This window comes from Oncorhynchus mykiss, unplaced genomic scaffold (assembly GCF_013265735.2).
Source record: "Oncorhynchus mykiss isolate Arlee unplaced genomic scaffold, USDA_OmykA_1.1 un_scaffold_621, whole genome shotgun sequence".
NCBI lineage: Eukaryota > Metazoa > Chordata > Actinopteri > Salmoniformes > Salmonidae > Oncorhynchus > Oncorhynchus mykiss.
In genome coordinates, this window is record NW_023494068.1 from 17,015 (window position 1) to 38,665 (window position 21,651).

The 21,651-nt window shown below is 43.2% G+C and overlaps 2 protein-coding genes across 3 annotated transcripts; both read right to left on the minus strand.

Annotated features, from left to right (window-relative positions):
• Window positions 1–252: 252 nt before the first annotated feature.
• Window positions 253–16,987, minus strand: LOC118936647. Of its 2 annotated transcripts, XM_036974509.1 has the most exons (8): window positions 16,704–16,976; window positions 16,299–16,356; window positions 5,410–5,557; window positions 5,278–5,314; window positions 4,762–5,045; window positions 970–4,513; window positions 705–780; window positions 253–441 (listed from the first exon to the last, which is right to left on the minus strand). In XM_036974509.1, exons 1-8 carry the CDS (start codon window positions 16,890–16,892, stop codon window positions 290–292), a joined length of 4,488 nt encoding a protein of 1,495 aa, XP_036830404.1. In that variant the 5' UTR covers window positions 16,893–16,976; the 3' UTR covers window positions 253–289. The 2 variants fall into 2 exon arrangements, with proteins under 2 accessions (XP_036830404.1, XP_036830405.1); XM_036974510.1 differs by lacking the exons at window positions 253–441; window positions 705–780; window positions 970–4,513 and having other exon boundaries at window positions 4,527–5,045; window positions 16,704–16,987.
• LOC118960378 lies at window positions 10,731–13,141 on the minus strand. The gene is made up of 3 exons (XM_036974511.1): window positions 11,475–13,141; window positions 11,210–11,285; window positions 10,731–10,946 (listed from the first exon to the last, which is right to left on the minus strand). The coding sequence occupies exons 1-3, from the start codon at window positions 13,128–13,130 to the stop codon at window positions 10,795–10,797; spliced, it is 1,884 nt and encodes a 627-aa protein (XP_036830406.1). The 5' UTR covers window positions 13,131–13,141; the 3' UTR covers window positions 10,731–10,794.
• Window positions 16,988–21,651: the final 4,664 nt, after the last annotated feature.

A 21,651-nucleotide genomic window follows, 5' to 3' on the forward strand; every position in this document is an offset into this window, starting at 1 on the left:
TGAATCATTGATATCTGGTCGAATGTTGGTTGTGGGACATAACTGAAGTACTATGTGTGTGTGTTCAATGAATCACACTGTTTGTGTGTGTGTGGGTGGGGGTGCATGTTCTATACATTATTCAGGACAACATTACTTTGTTTAGCCTACACCGTGACTATGACTGCATAATAAACTAAACTAAATATACTATGTATTTTCTAATCAAATGTGTTAACAGGGCAACACAAAAGAAGACAAAGGCCATCAATTCAATGCAAATATTACTGTATTAAAGGAAATTGTTGTATTAAGCTTGCTTTGAAAACCGTTTGAATGGCTTGGATAGGCCTATGGAGATGGTGGAAAACATCCTGATTAGAAGGGGACGTTTGCGAGGCTTCTCCTGTTGAGAGGTGGAGGGAAGACCCTCTGGGAGTCCAAACGTGGCAGGATGTGCCACTATGTTGGGCGACAGAAGAGAGAGAGTTGACATGCACTTTCATTTAGAAATGATGGTATATTGTATTCTTAGTTTCAACTCATTATTACTTTCACAAATAAATGAGAACCAGAATCTTGAGATTTGGAAACTATAAATCATTTTACATAAGAGATTACTATCGATAATATATAATGTACTGTATATAGGGTTTAATATTTTTGCAATAGCAGCTTTGTACACCAATATCTCAAACAGTAAATGTCCTGCTGTATGGACTTACACATGATCTCTTCAGCAGTAGTCTGGTCTTTGGATTCAGAATGGCGGGAATTCTTCTTGTTTCCCATCATGAATGGCTAAAACAAAAACATGTCAAAACAACTGTCACAGCAGAACAATCTCACGGTAATAACGATCACATCTTACACACCAGCACAACAAGATTTATAAATGGTTTTGGAATTAATGGATGGTTTTACATTTTCTCTAAATAACATTGTTTACTCACATTGACACAATTGTTAACTTAAATAAGTGTGATGTACCTTTAAGTTGAATTTCAGTCTGGCAAGCCTTTGTAGGAAAGACAGCTTCCCTCTGGTAGCCTTCACATCTTCAGCCATGAGAAGAGCTTCTGGCCTGGTGGCTTCGAAAGATGTTCTTGAGGCTGCTCTTGATGCCTCGTTACAACTGTGGAGAAGCTCCTTGCTCAATGACTTCACAAGAATCCTATTGAAAGTGGAGTCCTGAGTCGACACGGCCAGTTGGAGTATTTTCTCTGAGCCAAACTCCTTCAACAGATGTTTGTAGACGGTGCTGTATACTTTGTGACTCTTCAGGTTCTTGGGATAAGCTTGGGTCTCAGAGCAGCCTGACCATGCACAGAAGGCAGCTATAACTTTTGGAATCAGGTCTTGTGACGTGCGTGTGACGTCAGTTGGGTACAGATCAGTTTGGGTTTGTATTTTTGACAGAAGTCTCACCACTAACATGCTGATGAGGCCGGTGAAGTCATCATCACCGACTAAGTTAACAGTGGATGGGGTTGAAAGCGAGGCAACATCCGGGCTGGTTGAATTCTGATCACAAACAATGCTCTGAGGTACACCGAAACAACTGATGGTATCCCTTTCCTCAGCATCTATGTTGGCCTCAAAGCCTTGTGCAGCATTGGAGGTCCCACTTGTTGTCATGCTGATGGCGGAGAAAGATGGCAGATGGTAGGACTTACCACTCAGTAGACTGCCTATATCAGTTACAGTTCCGGTTGGAGATGACCCTCTGCCTTGTGCATCAGAAACCACAGAGTCCATGACCTGGCTTACCATTACTTTGGTAAACAGGCTGACTGTGTCACTAAATGCTGATGTAGAAAAAGAACATGAAATCCTATCTTCAGATACGCTAGCCGGCACACTAACTCCCTGAGCCAAACTCATTGAAGCTGTAGAGGGCACAAGGCTAGGAAGCAAGAGGCGCTTCACAGACTCCTCTGCAAAAAGCTGAACCAGCTTGTAAGCTGTGGGCTTCCCCACCGTCTTGTCATTCCTCTTCAGCTCAGTAAGGACTGTATCGGATGCACTCTTTCCAGCTGTCAGAACCAGAGGGGTCAAGTTGCTCTCAGAAATGATGCGGTTGACTTGGTGAGTAAGATCACGTGAGAGAGCACCAATCCTACCCTGAGATATGAGCTCCTCCAGTCTTGCTATTGCAGCTGTTAGATCAGGGTGGAATGCAACCTCCCCTTCTTCCTCTGGATGTACCTCCTTTATGATGGTATCCACTATTGCAGACATGCTTTCCCTGGCATCACACACCAATGTTTTTGGCTTAGTAGATTTGCCCATGTCGATGACTGAGCATCTCACAATGGGCTGAGTAATACTCTCTGGTAAATCAGAAGAGATGGGAGTGCCAGGGAGTGAAAATTCCCACTCTGACTTCTTTGATCTGGCAGATGAGGATGACAACGAGGAGGAAGAACGCTGTGGCGCTTGATAGATCAGTTCCTCACCACATTCACTGCTTACCCTTTCAACATCCTTCAGCATCATTCCAACCACATTCTCTATTTGTGAAAGCGCAGTCACCGTTTGGTCAGATTTTGCCAGCTCTTTCTGAATTAAAACCAGAATATGGCTGAGGGTCTTTTTGGCTTGAGCCGTTGTTGCTTTGACTTGATTTTGCCATGTAAAATAATTCATCATCTTTGTCTTCACATTGTGGTAAATAGTCTTTGCAGTTGTCCAGATCTTCTTCTCAGATACTTCCAAACCAGACTGTGAGCCTTTGGGTGTGGCCTCAGTGTACTCTGAGGTTTTCTCATCACTCTGTTGAAGCATAGAGTCTGCCTGCCATAGAGTAGTAGAAGACTCTGTGGGTGGGAAAAGGCTCTTCATGTCATTTGTAATTGATCCAACGATTTCAAAAGCAGTTATATCTGTATGCCTTAAGGAAATTGTTGATTTTGCTGGCAACATCTGAGAATCTGTCTGGCTGGAACTGACTTTGCTGGGAAAGCTACTGACTGATTTGATCAGTATTTTTCGCACTTCGTTGGTAGCGTTCATCTGGAACTCCTCACTGGAGAGTTTCTCAATGACTGAGGCTGGAGTATCTCTTAATCCTTCCAACCATGAAGAACCAGACACAGGCATGTCTTCTAGATAAGACATGACACTGTCCAAAAAGCCACAGACTTCAAGGGAGTTGTAAGAGGAACCCTCTGCAACAGATGATGTGCATTCCAAATCTGCCACCTCTGACCTATACATGGTCACAATCTGGGACAAGACCTCTTTGGTGCAGGGCACCATGTTGGAATCACAGAGAGACAGTAATGGTTGAGAGTTCTCACTTTGGCATTTACGGAGAGAACCAAGTCCTGTTGAGTTGACCACTTGCAGTATTGCCTCACTCTTACTGGTTTCAGGTTGCTTTGGTGTTTTCTCTCCTACAGAGTCAGTTGAATCACATCCATCAGATAAAGAAGATGAACTACGTTCTGATATAGGGGATTCACTCCTACATGGGGAAGGCAAGCTCAGGATTGAAACAGGCAGATCACTGGAGTCAGTATGCTCCAGAAGCACAGCACTGGAGTCAGCTTTTTCCATAAGTTCTTCCCCTTGGACTGGAGCTCCACCCATTCTGAGGAACAATGTCTCCAGCTTTGCCTGAAGTCTCTCGCAGAGTCTACGAGCTGCATGGAAGGGTTTCCGCTTTGTCGTACAGTGTCCCACTTGGGTATCTCTCTGGGTGCTTGTTGGCTGATCTAATTCAGCATACTGCACAATGTCCTTGACATCTTCAACAAAGTTATCAATTATTTGTGATGCCTCAGATTCTACTTTGGTCTGTATGAGCTCAGTGGCCGCAGAATCAAGGATCCTGTCAGATGGGCTAGATGCATTCATCAAGCTTGGAGTGGTACTAAACGAATGAGAAGGTTGAACCATACCAGAGATATCGCTCATTAACCTTCTCACAAGAATTTCACTCACAGCCTTTGAGGCTTTGGTCTTGAACTTCACACTAAACAGAGTGCCAAGATTTTGCATCATTGCTTTGCAAGATGTACATATTATGTTCAGCTCCTCTGGAACAGGAGAGTCTTCAACATCCAGGTGCTCCACTACAAGGTCACTGCCAGATGCCAACATTTTAACTTTCACAGCCACTTCTCGAAAAACCTTAGCCAATTCCGGATCTTCTTTTTCCAATTCACCCACCATCTCTGTGATAACAGTCATCACTTCTTCTGTTGCAGGTGGAATGCATGACTCTAATACAGAGGTAGAGCTCTGGTCCTCTGGGGTGGTGTGATCATCAAAACATTTCTGGACCATGTTGACCATTTGTTCAGCGGCCTGGGTACCAGAAGAAATAGGGGAGGACCGCCCTGAAATGGCTCTGCTGATGGTCGCAGAGAGGGCAGAGTTAAGCTGTTCGACCACCACCTTGATAAGACCAACAGTCAGCTCAGGTGGGCAAGAGGACAGGATATTATGATCAGACAGTTGCTCCTGGACACTTTTGATGATTCTGTCCTCTGTCATTCCCAGGAGGACTTTCACTGAGGTCTGGGAACTTTAAAACGAACAAGCAAACCATGATCATTTCTGTCTTAACTTGGCAAATCGGTCAAGCGTTGTAATTTTAGTATTCTAAATATCTACATGTCCTTTTGATCGCTTTACATGCTCATTCATTTGAATATGCTCAAAGGCTGATACATTACATTTTGTACTACATCAGATAGAGTAAATTGCATTGGCTAACACTGGGATAGATGATCTCGGTGAAATCCATACATGAAAACCTTGAGGGGAACATACCTCTTAGAAGAGGGTGTTAGGGACCTGAGATGTTGAGCCCCTGTGCCGCCCTTATACATTTTCTTCGCCAGATATCTAACTTCCCGGATGAGCTCCAGTCTTTCCTGATCAAAGGCAGCAAAGGATCTTGCACTGCCACCCCTCTTGGGTGAGTCAGTGTCGTCGTCAGCAAAGTCCTTTACCCCAAGTACGCGGGCCAGGGCTGGCAGCAGGATCTGCAGGGTGGTCTGTGCGATGAAGGTTACAATTGTCTTGCACAATTTGGCAAGCTGTTCCTTCGTCATCTGTTTTGAACAAACAGAACAAAAACAGTCTTTTCAATGGAACTGTGATGTAAAGTATTCTAGATCGAACAGAATGCATTTGATCAACATTGTTATTCTTGTCTGTGACTGAATTCAAAGTTTGATGAAGTCTGACAGAGAACATGAATAACAGAATATGACTTGATGGCTAATCTCTGAATTCAACAGATCATTGACACATCAAAGGTCAAAGGCAGGTAGGGAAACTTACAGGGTTTTTTAGTCCTTTGTAGATCACTTGCCACTGCCTAGACAATTTAAAATAAGTGTTTTAGTTAGTGTTTAGTTCCCACTGCACAATATTTCATAAATGTTGAACATTACAGAAAAACTTTTAACATACTCATCAGTAAGATTGCGCAGGAATGAGATGAGGATTGGGTAGGAGTATTCCATCTCATCCTTGTTGCCTGGGCCGAATGTAGCCTGAACAGCTTTCTTCTCCAGGAGCTCAATTACAGATCCTCTATCCAGGTGTTTATTCCTGGAGACTAAAGATGTGATTGCCGTAGAGGAAGTAGAAACAAAATTAAAGAGAAATCAGAAGTTTTATCTCTTAATACTCTGATTTCATTGTTTTAGGGTTTTAGAATAGGCCTATTTGAATAAAGCTATCTATGTGACCTTTCTTACTGATTACAGTAGACTACAGTTTCATTGAAAATGGATAGCACAACCTCACATCACAGACAGAATAGAGAAACAATGTAGTACTACAGAGGTAAATCTCTGACCTGCATCGTTGTCAGTGCCCAGCTTCCTTGACTTCTTGCCACTCCTCTTACTTTTTGCCTAGGATAGAACAGAACAGATTCTAGATCTCAAATGATGGCAGACATGTAACACCAGGGCCCGTATACATAAAGTTCATCAGATAAGGTGTGGGCTCAACCTTGCCCAAATAATTGTATTCATTATGATCTCAAATGCAAAACTGATCCTAGATAAGCACTCCTACTCTGAGACAATTTATGAATAGGCTATGGGCCAGGTCAAAGCAGCTCTTAAAACACGTTTTGAAAACAGCTACTACGTATGTTGTTATCTGAGATATATAGATATCTATGGTATGACTGCTATCAGGTACAGAGTGTAACCCAGTAGGCCTATTATGTGCTCTGTCACTCCTGCCATCTTACCTTCCTTCCCTTCTTGGCCTCCTCTTTGGGTGTGGCCACCGGTTCTTCCTCAACAACTTCCTTTCCTTCCCTCTGAGGATCACCATCCTCCCTCTGTGCTACCTGAAGGACAGACATTCCAATAAGTAATAATATGTCAATGTCAGAGTAGATCTGTGCAGAGGACATCATAAATAGAGCTACAGCCATATCAGTGCTAAGCTGGTGACTTTATAAAGAATGGTACATTTGCTTTACAATATGTTATAGCTTTTTACAAGAAATATCCACTTATATTGCTTTACCCTTTTTTACTTTCCCCCAATATTGCATGAAGTAATTTAGCTTACCCTTTCTTCATCCATTCAAGCTATTTTATATCTCAAAAAGCATGTCCTTGTCTGTGTTGGTTACATTCAAGTTGAGTTCAGGTCGAGAGTGAGGACAATATTGCAAGCAGGGACTGTAATTTAGGGCTACATGCGACGTCATGGAACGTTAGACCTTTATGACATCACAAATAGTATTTTTAGGAAGAGCGCGGGAAAGGTTACTTGCCCACTCAGTAGGACTAGCTAATATTGACAGAAATTTCCCCGTCAAACGTTTTCGATTGCCTACCCCTACGCCTTCCATCGAACATGGTCCTGCCTTTGCAATATTGTCTCTCTTGTGGGTTTACTTACGTATGACATGTAGGCTTACTGTGTCGGATCAAGTTGATTGATCTGTCCTAGTCAGCCTTAGGTTGAACCCAAAATCTTCTGGGAAATATTTGTTAATAATATTCATTTCAATGTCGTTTTATTCTTTGATTTAGTCCCAATCCAATCCTATTGTTGGCTGCCAATCCCCACCAAATATGTCATTGTAGGACATACTGTAGCGGGAGAAAGTGAGAGCTGCAACGCGGACGCGTTCGGTGGCTCCTTCAGTGCAGAGGCTAGCGCGTATGCCAGTGCCACTAAAGCCCGGGCTTGTGAGGCAGTAGTCTACAACGCTGACAGGCAACACCTTGTCATTTTATTAACTCACTAGAATTACATTGTCTTCTTCATTCATTTCGATTGCACTTCCTTTCGTGGTGAAATTAGTTTAGATTACTATTAACTTTAATCTACAGAGTTTAAGTGTTTATGTTGCCCACGTCATCATGTGATGCTGTGAGCAAACAATTTATGCCCAGCCTTCCTAGATAGGCCTGGGCTGCATAACACTATGAATCTGGGAAAACATAACACTTAAAAAAAAGTTTTACAGTGCAAAAATAGCGTAGGCCTACTTGTGTACTATTCAAATCCACACTAAAGCCACACCTCTTCACACAGATTCTGTTGTTTTAGCTTTAACCTCTGTTAAATTCACTTCCCTGGTTAATCTGTCATCATGTTTCGTGTTCTCCATGGTTAATCTGTCTCTATGTTTAGTGCACTTTAATATAGCCTGTTTACTTATTTGAATGTTTGATAATATTGCTTTTTATCCTGCAGATTTTGTTGTGGATTTAAATTGACTTTGGGTGTCTTAAAAATCACTTAAAATAGCACTGTTGTTCTAATCGTCAGATCGCAGGTATTCTGATCTTCACTGTCCATGGTGCTGAATCTGGCTGGGTAGATTAGTTTGAATGCCGAAAACTTGTTTGCCTACATTTAAAGGCCCTGTGAAGTCAAAATAATTGTATTTCATATTGTACAACAGCTTATGAAACTAACACTGTAAATGTGTTTTACAAAAATGTGATCGGGGTTGCTTCCTGATAGTTCTGGTTGAAAATACGGAGCATGTTCCTCTGCCCAGGCCTTGCTGACACTTGCCAGATCTTACACTGCCTGGATAGGTATTTTGTGTGTCAGCTAACCACATCATATGTTATAGCAATCTGTCAGTCGATGACACAATGGATGACTTGGCACACAACCATTGGCTGATTCATGCAACACCTGAGCAGGGACACATTATTTTCACAGCACTTCAATGCAAAGTAATTTTCGTAGAAGGTTTGGAGAGCATTTTCACTAACCCTAACCCTTTTCCTAACCTTAACCTCAGTTTCCTAACCTGCTACGAAAAATTCACTTCGATATTGAAGTGCCATGAAAAGAGAGTTTCTCACCTTCTAATCAGCAGGTTTGCATGGGCGAGAGTTTTGGCTTTCCATGGCGACATCACCATGTGTAAATTGGTTTATAGACCAACGACAAAGAGAGTGCCAATAACAGCTAGTTTTAATTTCCCCTCCACACTGACCACTCCCAGACAGTCCTAGCAAAATTATTGCTTGAGAAAGTTTTTTTTTGCAAAAACTACATTTTTGACCATTTTCATCGTAATCTATTACAGTAAGGTACTTAATTGTTACCCAGAAATGATTTGATATTGATATAAAAACGTCTGCTTTGGGCCTTAAAAAGATATGTGCACTACATACTCAGAAATCACATATATTGACATTTTAGAATGTATTTTATCAAGAAAGTAAGTTATACATGTCTTTTTTAATCTTACTCTTAGTTGCAAATAATTAATTTGGCTGTGGTTCATTTGATTTTCAGCACAATCCTGTTTGATAACGTATAGTATTATAGTGACTTCTTGTGGTAAAATGTCAAACTCACAACTAAACTCATTAAAATTGAGGTTTTCTTTACCCTGTCTTATCAAACAGTGCAACATTTGACTGATGAAATAGCATTCTTCTAAAATTCTTACACTTCTAGATGCAAAATACAAGTCACTATTCCAATACTGTTTGACTCTGCCATTTTTGAAATACATTTAACTTTTCAGTTAAAAACCCTTTGGATAATATCAACATTAATTACTTAACATCTTAACACATACACACCATGTAAATATCAATAAACAGAGGAACACATGCTACAAATAGTTAGTGACTACCTACCAGTCAATTAAATTAGATTATTCAGAAAAATAACATTGTTATAAGAGACAAATTGCCTTTAGACAACATAAATGACTGCATCTGGACACAGGTCAAAACTACTCTGCCGAGCTCAAGTTACCAGCTATGTATGGTTTCAACACTTACATTTATTGAGTTATTGAAAAGTATCCTACAAACATTGTTCGAATGTGAAAGTGATCAGGTTTTCTGAAACAGGTGTGTTTGTATTGAAGAACCCTGAGATTGTGGACAGTAGGACTTGTGTGAACAGGTGTGAACAGACTGAAGATAATGATGTTTTCCTTTCTCTGTCTTTCGAAACTCAGGAACAGTTTGAATGTTTTTTTATTGTAATTTAAACAATGGTATGGATGATTAAGCTGGATCTTTCTCTCTGAATCAGGAGTGCACTTTCATTCTCCCAATTTTTCCAAAAGCCCAATCTGAGCAACCTTTGCTATAAACCCTGTCTTTCCCATTGTTGTTTCAAAAGTGGAAAATGATCAATTCGATAATCACACATAATGGGCATTTCACAGCCAAGACTTTTGATCCTTCCCATCAAGGCCATGTTGGCCAGTTTAACCGTCACCCGGTCCCTCTCTTCCGGAGTCCTCTTGGAGGTGCACTCCACAGTAGAGTCGGTCTCAAAGGAGATGGCTGGGACGTGAGTGAGCAGGTGGCCCCCAGCCTTCTCCTGGGCCATGGGCGTGGGAGTCTGCAGGACCAGCCCGTGCGTCGCTTGTTGATGTCGAAGGTAAAAGCTAAGAGGATACACACAAACATTGACCATATAATGTAATGTTGTTACATGTAACTAACTAGCTTGACTTGCCACCGTGTGAAACATGTATGCTACCATATGTTACTAAAAAGAGCTGACAATATTATAAAATGTAATCCAGGAGTTTATGTTTGAATTCTGGTTCTCTCACAACACAAGTCACTCAGAAAAGCATCTGTAGGCAGAAGCATGCTACATGTACATTTGGCATTTGAAAAAACTACAGCTGTGCTATGCTACCGAATGCAAAATGTATCTGTATCATAAAAGTGTAGTGCAATATTCCCTTTTCTTGCCACACACACACACACACACACACACACACACACACACACACACTCTCTCTCACTAGGGTCAAATGTTTTGGCTCCTTGTCCAGAGAGGTTTGAGCTTTAGAAGAGGATCTGCAGCAAAAGTAGACCTTTACTGGCATCTACAGGTCAAAGGTCAGACTGGCATTCAGTAAAACGTAAACATGGGCGATCCACAGAAAATGGAAATGTGTGTGTTTCTGTTTGAGAAGTTAAACCAGTTAATTCCCTTATAACTGAGTGTCCTGCATCATGTATTATTTTATTGGTTGTAAATTAAATACGGTTTATTTTACAGTACATGTATTTTACACTGAATCATTGATATCTGGTCGAATGTTGGTTGTGGGACATAACTGAAGTACTATGTGTGTGTGTTGAATGAATCACACTGTGTGTGTGGGTGGGGGGGTGGGAGGGTGCATGTTCTATACATTATTCAGGACAACATTACTTTGTTTAGCCTACACCGTGACTATGACTGCATAATAAACTAAACTAAATATACTATATATTTTCTAATCAAATGTGTTAACAGGGCAACACAAAAGAAGACAAACGCCATCAATTCAATGCAAATATTACTGTATTAAAGGAAATTGTTGTATTAAGCTTGCTTTGAAAACCGTTTGAATGGCTTGGATAGGCCTATGGAGATGGTGGAAAACATCCTGATTAGAAGGGGACGTTTGCGAGGCTTCTCCTGTTGAGAGGTGGAGGGAAGACCCTCTGGGAGTCCAAACGTGGCAGGATGTGCCACTATGTTGGGCGACAGAAGAGAGAGAGTTGACATGCACTTTCATTTAGAAATGATGGTATATTGTATTCTTAGTTTCAACTCATTATTACTTTCACAAATAAATGAGAACCAGAATCTTGAGATTTGGAAACTATAAATAATTTTACATAAGAGATTACTATCGATAATATATAATGTACTGTATATAGGGTTTAATATTTTTGCAATAGCAGCTTTGTACACCAATATCTCAAACAGTAAATGTCCTGCTGTATGGACTTACACATGATCTCTTCAGCAGTAGTCTGGTCTTTGGATTCAGAATGGCGGGAATTCTTCTTGTTTCCCATCATGAATGGCTAAAACAAAAACATGTCAAAACAACTGTCACAGCAGAACAATCTCACGGTAATAACGATCACATCTTACACACCAGCACAACAAGATTTATAAATGGTTTTGGAATTAATGGATGGTTTTACATTTTCTCTAAATAACATTGTTTACTCACATTGACACAATTGTTAACTTAAATAAGTGTGATGTACCTTTAAGTTGAATTTCAGTCTGGCAAGCCTTTGTAGGAAAGACAGCTTCCCTCTGGTAGCCTTCACATCTTCAGCCATGAGAAGAGCTTCTGGCCTGGTGGCTTCGAAAGATGTTCTTGAGGCTGCTCTTGATGCCTCGTTACAACTGTGGAGAAGCTCCTTGCTCAATGACTTCACAAGAATCCTATTGAAAGTGGAGTCCTGAGTCGACACGGCCAGTTGGAGTATTTTCTCTGAGCCAAACTCCTTCAACAGATGTTTGTAGACGGTGCTGTATACTTTGTGACTCTTCAGGTTCTTGGGATAAGCTTGGGTCTCAGAGCAGCCTGACCATGCACAGAAGGCAGCTATAACTTTTGGAATCAGGTCTTGTGACGTGCGTGTGACGTCAGTTGGGTACAGATCAGTTTGGGTTTGGATTTTTGACAGAAGTCTCACCACTAACATGCTGATGAGGCCGGTGAAGTCATCATCACCGACTAAGTTGTCAGTGGATGGGGTTGAAAGCGAGGCAACATCCGGGCTGGTTGAATTCTGATCACAAACAATGCTCTGAGGTACACCGAAACAACTTTCCTCAGCATCTATGTTGGCCTCAAAGCCTTGTGCAGCATTGGATGTCCCACTTGTTGTCATGCTGATGGCAGAGAAAGATGGCAGAGGGTAGGACTTACCACTCAGTAGACTGCCTATATCAGTTACAGTTCCGGTTGGAGATGACCCTCTGCTTTGTGCACCAGAAACCACAGAGTCCATGACCTGACTTACCATTACTTTGGTAAACAGGCTGACTGTGTCACTAAATGCTGATGTAGAAAAAGAACATGAAATCCTATCTTCAGATACGCTAGCCGGCACACTAACTCCCTGAGCCAAACTCATTGAAGCTGTAGAGGGCACAAGGCTAGGAAGCAAGAGGCGCTTCACAGACTCCTCTGCAAAAAGCTGAACCAGCTTGTAAGCTGTGGGCTTCCCCACCGTCTTGTCATTCCTCTTCAGCTCAGTAAGGACTGTATCGGATGCACTCTTTCCAGCCGCCACTGTCAGAACCAGAGGGGTCAAGTTGCTCTCAGAAATGATGCGGTTGACTTGGTGAGTAAGATCACGTGAGAGAGCACCAATCCTACCCTGAGATATGAGCTCCTCCAGTCTTGCTATTGCAGCTGTTAGATCAGGGTGGAATGCAACCTCCCCTTCTTCCTCTGGATGTACCTCCTTTATGATGGTATCCACTATTGCAGACATGCTTTCCCTGGCATCACACACCAATGTTTTTGGCTTAGTAGATTTGCCCATGTCGATGACTGAGCTTCTCACAATGGGCTGAGTAATACTCTCTGGTAAATCAGAAGAGATGGGAGTGCCAGGGAGTGAAAATTCCCACTCTGACTTCTTTGATCTGGCAGATGAGGATGACAACGAGGAGGAAGAACGCTGTGGCGCTTGATAGATCAGTTCCTCACCACATTCACTGCTTACCCTTTCAACATCCTTCAGCATCATTCCAACCACATTCTCTATTTGTGAAAGCGCAGTCACCGTTTGGTCAGATTTTGACAGCTCTTTCTGAATTAAAACCAGAATATGGCTGAGGGTCTTTTTGGCTTGAGCCGTTGTTGCTTTGACTTGATTTTGCCATGTAAAATAATTCATCATCTTTGTCTTCACATTGTGGTAAATAGTCTTTGCAGTTGTCCAGATCTTCTTCTCAGATACTTCCAAACCAGACTGTGAGCCTTTGGGTGTGGCCTCAGTGTACTCTGAGGTTTTCTCATCACTCTGTTGAAGCATAGAGTCTGCCTGCCATAGAGTAGTAGAAGACTCTGTGGGTGGGAAAAGGCTCTTCATGTCATTTGTAATTGATCCAACGATTTCAAAAGCAGTTATATCTGTATGCCTTAAGGAAATTGTTGATTTTGCTGGCAACATCTGAGAATCTGTCTGGCTGGAACTGACTTTGCTGGGAAAGCTACTGACTGATTTGATCAGTATTTTTCGCACTTCGTTGGTAGCGTTCATCTGGAACTCCTCACTGGAGAGTTTCTCAATGACTGAGGCTGGAGTATCTCTTAATCCTTCCAACCATGAAGAACCAGACACAGGCATGTCTTCTAGATAAGACATGACACTGTCCAAAAAGCCACAGACTTCAAGGGAGTTGTAAGAGGAACCCTCTGCAACAGATGATGTGCATTCCAAATCTGCCACCTCTGACCTATACATGGTCACAATCTGGGACAAGACCTCTTTGGTGCAGGGCACCATGTTGGAATCACAGAGAGACAGTAATGGTTGAGAGTTCTCACTTTGGCATTGACGGAGAGAACCAAGTCCTGTTGAGTTGACCACTTGCAGTATTGCCTCACTCTTACTGGTTTCAGGTTGCTTTGGTGTTTTCTCTCCTACAGAGTCAGTTGAATCACATCCATCAGATAAAGAAGATGAACTACGTTCTGATATAGGGGATTCACTCCTACATGGGGAAGGCAAGCTCAGGATTGAAACAGGCAGATCACTGGAGTCAGTATGCTCCAGAAGCACAGCACTGGAGTCAGCTTTTTCCATAAGTTCTTCCCCTTGGACTGGAGCTCCACCCATTCTGAGGAACAATGTCTCCAGCTTTGCCTGAAGTCTCTCGCAGAGTCTACGAGCTGCATGGAAGGGTTTCCGCTTTGTCGTACAGTGTCCCACTTGGGTATCTCTCTGGGTGCTTGTTGGCTGATCTAATTCAGCATACTGCACAATGTCCTTGACATCTTCAACAAAGTTATCAATTATTTGTGATGCCTCAGATTCTACTTTGGTCTGTATGAGCTCAGTGGCTGCAGAATCAAGGATCCTGTCAGATGGGCTAGATGCATTCATCAAGCTTGGAGTGGTACTAAACGAATGAGAAGGTTGAACCATACCAGAGATATCGCTCATTAACCTTCTCACAAGAATTTCACTCACAGCCTTTGAGGCTTTGGTCTTGAACTTCACACTAAACAGAGTGCCAAGATTTTGCATCATTGCTTTGCAAGATGTACATATTATGTTCAGCTCCTCTGGAACAGGAGAGTCTTCAACATCCAGGTGCTCCACTACAAGGTCACTGCCAGATGCCAACATTTTAACTTTCACAGCCACTTCTCGAAAAACCTTAGCCAATTCCAGATCTTCTTTTTCCAATTCACCCACCATCTCTGCGATAACAGTCATCACTTCTTCTGTTGCAGGTGGAATGCATGACTCTAATACAGAGGTAGAGCTCTGGTCCTCTGGGGTGGTGTGATCATCAAAACATTTCAGGACCATGTTGACCATTTGTTCAGCGGCCTGGGTACCAGAAGAAATAGGGGAGGACCGCCCTGAAATAGCTCTGCTGATGGTCGCAGAGAGGGCAGAGTTAAGCTGTTCGACCACCACCTTGATAAGACCAACAGTCAGCTCAGGTGGGCAAGAGGACAGGATATTATGATCAGACAGTTGCTCCTGGACACTTTTGATGATTCTGTCCTGTCATTCCCAGGAGGACTTTCACTGAGGTCTGGGAACTTTAAAACGAACAAGCAAAGCATGATAATTCCTGTCTTAACTTGGCAAATCGGTCAAGCGTTGTAATTTTAGTATTCTAAATATCTACATGTCCTTTTGATCGCTTTACATGCTCATTCATTTGAATATGCTCAAAGGCTGATACATTACATTTTGTACTACATCAGATAGAGTAAATTGCATTAGCTAACACTGGGATAGATGATCTCGGTGAAATCCATACATGAAAACCTTGAGGGGAACATACCTCTTAGAAGAGGGTGTTAGGGACCTGAGATGTTGAGCCCCTGTGCCGCCCTTATACATTTTTTTCGCCAGATATCTAACTTCCTGGATGAGCTCCAGTCTTTCCTGATCAAAGGCAGCAAAGGATCTTGCACTGCCACCCCTCTTGGGTGAGTCAGTGTCGTCGTCAGCAAAGTCCTTTACCCCAAGTACGCGGGCCAGGGCTGGCAGCAGGATCTGCAGGGTGGTCTGTGCGATGAAGGTTACAATTGTCTTGCACAATTTGGCAAGCTGTTCCTTCGTCATCTGTTTTGAACAAACAGAACAAAAACAGTCTTTTCAATGGAACTGTGATGTAAAGTATTCTAGATCGAACAGAATGCATTTGATCAACATTGTTATTCTTGTCTGTGACTGAATTCAAAGTTTGATGAAGTCTGACAGAGAACATGAATAACAGAATATGACTTGATGGCTAATCTCTGAATTCAACAGATCATTGACACATCAAAGGTCAAAGGCAGGTAGGGAAACTTACAGGGTTTTTTAGTCCTTTGTAGATCACTTGCCACTGCCTAGACAATTTAAAATAAGTGTTTTAGTTAGTGTTTAGTTCCCACTGCACAATATTTCATAAATGTTGAACATTACAGAAAAACCTTTAACATACTCATCAGTAAGATTGCGCAGGAATGAGATGAGGATTGGGTAGGAGTATTCCATCTCATCCTTGTTGCCTGGGCCGAATGCAGCCTTAACAGCTTTCTTCTCCAGGAGCTCAATTACAGATCCTCTATCCAGGTGTTTATTCCTGGAGACTAAAGATGTGATTGCCGTAGAGGAAGTAGAAACAAAATTAAAGAGAAATCAGACGTTTTATCTCTTAATACTCTGATTTCATTGTTTAAGGGTTTTAGAATAGGCCTATTTTAATAAAGCTATCTATGTGACCTTTCTTACTGATTACAGTAGACTACAGTTTCATTGAAAATGGATAGCACAACCTGCACATCACAGACAGAATAGAGAAACAATGTAGTACTACAGAGGTAAATCTCTGACCTGCATCATTGTCAGTGCCCAGCTTCCTTGACTTCTTGCCACTCCTCTTACTTTTTGCCTAGGATAGAACAGAACAGATTCCAGAGCTCAAATGATGGCAGACATGTAACACCAGGGCCCGTATACATAAAGTTCATCAGATAAGGTGTGGGCTCAACCTTGCCCAAATAATTGTATTCATTATGATCTCAAATGCAAAACTGATCCTAGATAAGCACTCCTACTCTGAGACAATTTATGAATAGGCTATGGGCCAGGTCAAAGCAGCTCTTAAAACACGTTTTGAAAACAGCTACTACGTATGTTGTTATCTGAGATATATAGATATCTATGGTATGACTGCTATCAGGTACAGAGTGTAACCCAGTAGGCCTATTATGTGCTCTGTCACTACTGCTATCTTACCTTCCTTCCCTTCTTGGCCTCCTCTTTGGGTGTGGCCACCGGTTCTTCCTCAACAACTTCCTTTCCTTCCCTCTGAGGATCACCATCCTCCCTCTGTGCTACCTGAAGGACAGACATTCCAATAAGTAATAATATGTCAATGTCAGAGTAGATCTGTGCAGAGGACATCATAAATAGAGCTACAGCCATATCAGCGCTAAGCTGGTGACTTTATAAAGAATGGTACATTTGCTTTACAATATGTTATAGCTTTTTACAAGAAATATCCGCTTATATTGCTGTACCCTTTTTTACTTTCCCCCAATATTGCATGAAGTAATTTAGCTTACCCTTTCTTCATCCATTCAAGCTATTTTATATCTCAAAAAGCATGTCCTTGTCTGTGTTGGTTACATTCAAGTTGAGTTCAGGTCGAGAGTGAGGACAATATTGCAAGCAGGGACTGTAATTTAGGGCTACATGCTACGTCATGGAACGTTAGACCTTTATGACATCACAAATAGTATTTTTAGGAAGAGCGCGGGAAAGGTTACTTGCCCACTCAGTAGGACTAGCTAATATTGACAGAAATTTCCCCGTCAAACGTTTTCGATTGCCTACCCCTACGCCTTCCATCGAACATGGTCCTGCCTTTGCAATATTGTCTCTCTTGTGGGTTTACTTACGTATGACATGTAGGCTTACTGTGTCGGATCAAGTTGATTGATCTGTCCTAGTCAGCCTTAGGTTGAACCCAAAATCAGCTGGGAAATATTTGTTAATAATATTCATTTCAATGTCGTTTTATTTTTTGATTTAGTCCCAATCCAATCCTATTGTTGGCTGCCAATCCCCACCAAATATGTCATTGTAGGACATACTGTAGCGGGAGAAAGTGAGATCTGCAACGCGGACGCGTTCGGTGGCTCCTTCAGTGCAGAGGCAAGCGCGTATGCCAGTGCCACTAAAGCCCGGGCTTGTGAGGCAGTAGTCTACAACGCTGACAGGCAACACCTTGTCATTTTATTAACTCACTAGAATTACATTGTCTTCTTCATTCATTTCGATTGCACTTCCTTTCGTGGTGAAATTAGTTTTGATTACTATTGTTAGTGTTCAAATACTGGAGAGTTGAGACCAAATCACGGACACTGGACAGAGTGGATTTCAGTTGTAACAAAAGACAGTTTTAATGAGTCAGAGATATCTTGTCCCGCAGTTTTACGTGCACGGACCTAGTTCACATAACTCGGCAAGGAGCCAGGTGAAAAAGAGGCCTATACAATGGTTACATACATTTTTATACATAGAATAAAGTAGGTGGAGTCTTGTCGTTTCGGTCTTCTTGACTGGTCGGAGGGTTGGAGGCGGGCCTTGCTCTAGCCAGAGCGGGCCCCATTGGTGCGACGGAATGTCTTTGTTTATATGAGCTATGTGTATGAATATTTATATAACAAATCCCCCTCTTCACGTCTATTAGACGTGAAAACTATAGCAGAAAGGTGGCGGTTGCAATCGTGGGTATACATAAGGTGGTGCTCCTAACCTTGTCTGGTTTGCATGGTGGGTCTGTAGGTGTAGTGCTACGTTTGGGACGGGAGTGATTGGAGGGAGTGATATCAGGAAAGGAGTTAGGGACATGTGTAGGGGTTGGTGTATGTGATGTGGCAGGGTGAAATAGTTGTTCAATTAACCATGTGAAAGTCCTAGGGTTACTCCAAATATCAGTAGGAATATCACAAATAAGGGACCAGATATCCCCAGCCTCACCCAGAGAGGGAGAAATTTCCCTCTAACTGGGCGAGGTTCCCTTCTCAGGGGAGGCGGAGTTTGATGCCGCATCACCTGAGGAAGGAGTGTCTTCATTTGGAATCGAATTTAGGCCGCTCAAATCAGCTCTGACTTCAGTCAGTGTTCTAGAAGGAATTGGGGCTGGGGTGCAATGTGTAAGGCGGTGCCAAGGTGTGCCTGATTTACCTTTGACCTGGACTGAGTGTGAAGTAACCTCCTTCACTTCGTACGGTCCAGTCCACCTGGGTTCCAGCCACTTTCTCTTGTGGACTGTAACCCTCACCCCGTCACCAACCTTTACCTTCAGTAGTGGCGTGTCCCCCGGCAGCTCCCCCTCCTGGACCTTGTGAACCTGGGTAGAGAGTGCTGCAGAGAGAACCGTCAGTTTTTTCACATAATTAGACATTACAATTTGTTGTACATCAAGGGCGGGCATATGACCTCCCTCCCTTGGTGGACCATGCATGACTCTACCAGTCATTATCCCATGAGGCACATACTTTAGCTATCTTAGCTTTTGCTTTTGGTTTGACGTTCCACCAGATTTTGGGATTGGGGCCTGTACTTAGATCCAAATCTGTGGGTTATGCCAAATCTTTCTTCCACCTGTCTCAGGTGTTTGTTAAATGTGAGCCATTTGTCAAATTTGATTTGTCTTGGGATGCCATACCTGGGTATTAGTTTGGTTTGTAGCCACTTAAAGACTGACCTAGCATCCTCCCCTTTTGTTATTATTGCCTCTACCCATTTGGAGAACCTATCTACTATGACTAGGAGATAGAGTTTGCCTTTAGATACATTTTCGGGGCCCATGTCGGTGTAGTCTATTCTAATATCCTGAAAACATGCATTAGGTATTACGTATGAGCCCATTGGTGTTTGATATGGTGTCTTTGGGTTGTGTCTGTCACAACCATTGCATTCGTCACAAAATAAATCATCGTCATAAAATAAGTCAGTCATATTTTTTATGTGAGGGTGCCACCAGATGTGCGAGGCCTTTTTGGAGGGTCTTTAGTTTGCCTTCGTGTGTGGGGCCATGTGTTTCTCATAAAAGTTCTGGGTCCATCAGTGTGGCCTGCTTCATGGGCATGGGCTGAGTCTGTATAGATATTCAGTCTTTCCTTTTCCTCTGATGAGGACCTGCGTCAATCCGATGATTTCAGCTAATTTGGCCGATGCTGGTTGAGGGATGATGGCTGATTGAAGGGTGACATCACGAGGTGAGCTGTTTTTTCAATAGCTTTTGCTACTGCAGCAACGTATCTGGAGCATGTTGACTGTCCTACCTCAATGTGGTCAAGTTTGAAGAGTAGTACATCAAGACCCTTCTCTCCCCCTCTTGTTTCTGGAATAGGACGGATGAGGTGAATCCTTCCCTTTCAGAAACATCCAAATGGAACTTGTTCTTGTAGTCAGGTGCAGTCAGAGCTGCTGCCGCTGATAGATCTGTTTTCAGGAGTGCTATGGCTGTTGATGCTTCAGCCGTCCAGGCCAGGGGTGCATGGAGGTTCCTTGATCGTAGGATGACCGGTGCTGCCACCCCCTCTGGGCCACACCCAATGGTACAACACCTGATAGGTGGGGTCAGGTGCATCATGTCTTCGTCCCAGTCTGCAGTGTAGAGGCAGTCATCAGTTTCTGTTGCATTGAGTGTGCAATGGATCTCAGCTTGGGGAGTCTTATATGGGTGCAGAGTGTAGATTTGAGCTTTCAGTTGGTTGAACTTAAACTGGATGTGAGGGGTGGCAGGCCCTGTGGGTAGGCATTTTAGCCAGTACACTTCTTGGGCTTCAGACAGTGTGGTCATCGGCAGGAGTGGCATCCTCATCATTCTTACTGGGTGATCAGGTGTTGAAGTGGGAGGGTTGGTTGTAATCTTGCTGCTCCTGCTGCATGTGGCTAGATTCTGGGTGGTTGTATGCTGGCTGTTGCTGATGCATGGGTGTGGGTCCTGGTTGCTGATGTTGCAGAGGTGGGTTTCCCCCACTTCCTCTTGCTCTCCATTGCTGTTGCTGCGGGGAGAGTGGTTTCATGCAATCTCTGGCAAAATGACCGGTAATTCCGCAGTTAAAACACTGGTAGTTACCCCTCTGTGTTGTCCAGTGTAGGGACCCCGTCGAGCCCATACTGGGTGTTGTTGTTGCAGGATATACTGCTGTGGGGGAGGGTATTGGGGTGGTTGGGCCCCCCTAGTGGCCGTGAGTGAGGCTGCCTGCTGTTGGATCATCTGAGCGACAGTCTGGGCCACTATTTGGGAGATGTCTGTTTTGGTTCCCGGCTCCTTCGTTTCTTCCGCCACCATCTGTTTCTTAGGTTTTTCTCCTTGTTGTGCTTCCTTCAATTGGAGTTTCAGGAGTTGTACCTGGAGGGACTGCACCTGGCTCTCAGCACCCCCTCTTTCCTTGTTGTGCTGGGTCACATGGTGGTGCACATGCGTATTGAATTGGGTCAGAGGAAGTGCAATCAACCCTACCGTTCCTCTGAGTTTGGTTTTAACATCTCCAGGACACCCGTTGACCACCATTTCCTTCCACATGCTGAGTGTGGTATCAGTGTGATCGAATGGTTCTTCGTGGACCGATCTCCATGTGGTCTTAGCCCTGTCCAGGTATGCTGCAGGTTGCTCACCTGGGTTGATTGTGAAGGAGGATAAGGTGGCATGGTTTCTTTCTGTAGGGTATGCTCTCCGTAGAACTTCCCATAATCTGGTATGGAAGTGGTCTATGGGCAGTGTTGGGGCCCGCCATCCAAGGTCAGCTGCTGTCATGAGGGCCTCCATGGTTCCGTGGTCGGTGGCTCTTGCTAGAAGTGCTTTCATGTCTCCTAGGCAGAGTTGCAGGCCTGACGTAAGTGTCTGCAGTTGAAGTAGCCACGCTGAAGCTCCTCCATGTAGGCTAGGCATCTGTCCCATCAGTGTTGTTAAATCAGTCATTTTCCAGGGCTGGTACTCCACAGTGTGTGCATCACCTGGTGTCGGTCGCAGGGGGTACTGTCCTGCCATCTCCTGCTCTCGCTCTCTTCTATCAGCAATTCTGGAGGACCGACGGAGTGTTTCGGACCCCATTGATTCGGTAACTTTGGTTACTGTTCCTCTCATTATGCCTTCCACACGGTAGGCTCCCTCTCTGTTGTTATCTTGGTTAGCTATTAGCTCCCTGAGTTCCTTAGCTCGAGC

Excerpts from the sequence above, each read along its gene's own strand:
- LOC118960378 (XM_036974511.1), bottom strand. The coding sequence starts at position 13,130 with ATGATGAATTATTTTACATGGCAAAATCAAGTCAAAGCAACAACGGCT. Across the intron at positions 11,286-11,474 it reads GACTGAAATTCAACTTAAAG|CCATTCATGATGGGAAACAA; the intron begins GTACATCACACT and ends TTTTTGTTTTAG. Across the intron at positions 10,947-11,209 it reads TACTGCTGAAGAGATCATGT|TGGCACATCCTGCCACGTTT; the intron begins GTAAGTCCATAC and ends CGCCCAACATAG.
- LOC118936647 (XM_036974509.1), bottom strand. The coding sequence starts at position 16,892 with ATGGCTGTAGCTCTATTTATGATGTCCTCTGCACAGATCTACTCTGAC. Across the intron at positions 5,558-16,298 it reads GGGCACTGACAATGATGCAG|TCTCCAGGAATAAACACCTG; the intron begins GTCAGAGATTTA and ends TCACATCTTTAG. Across the intron at positions 442-704 it reads TACTGCTGAAGAGATCATGT|TGGCACATCCTGCCACGTTT; the intron begins GTAAGTCCATAC and ends CGCCCAACATAG.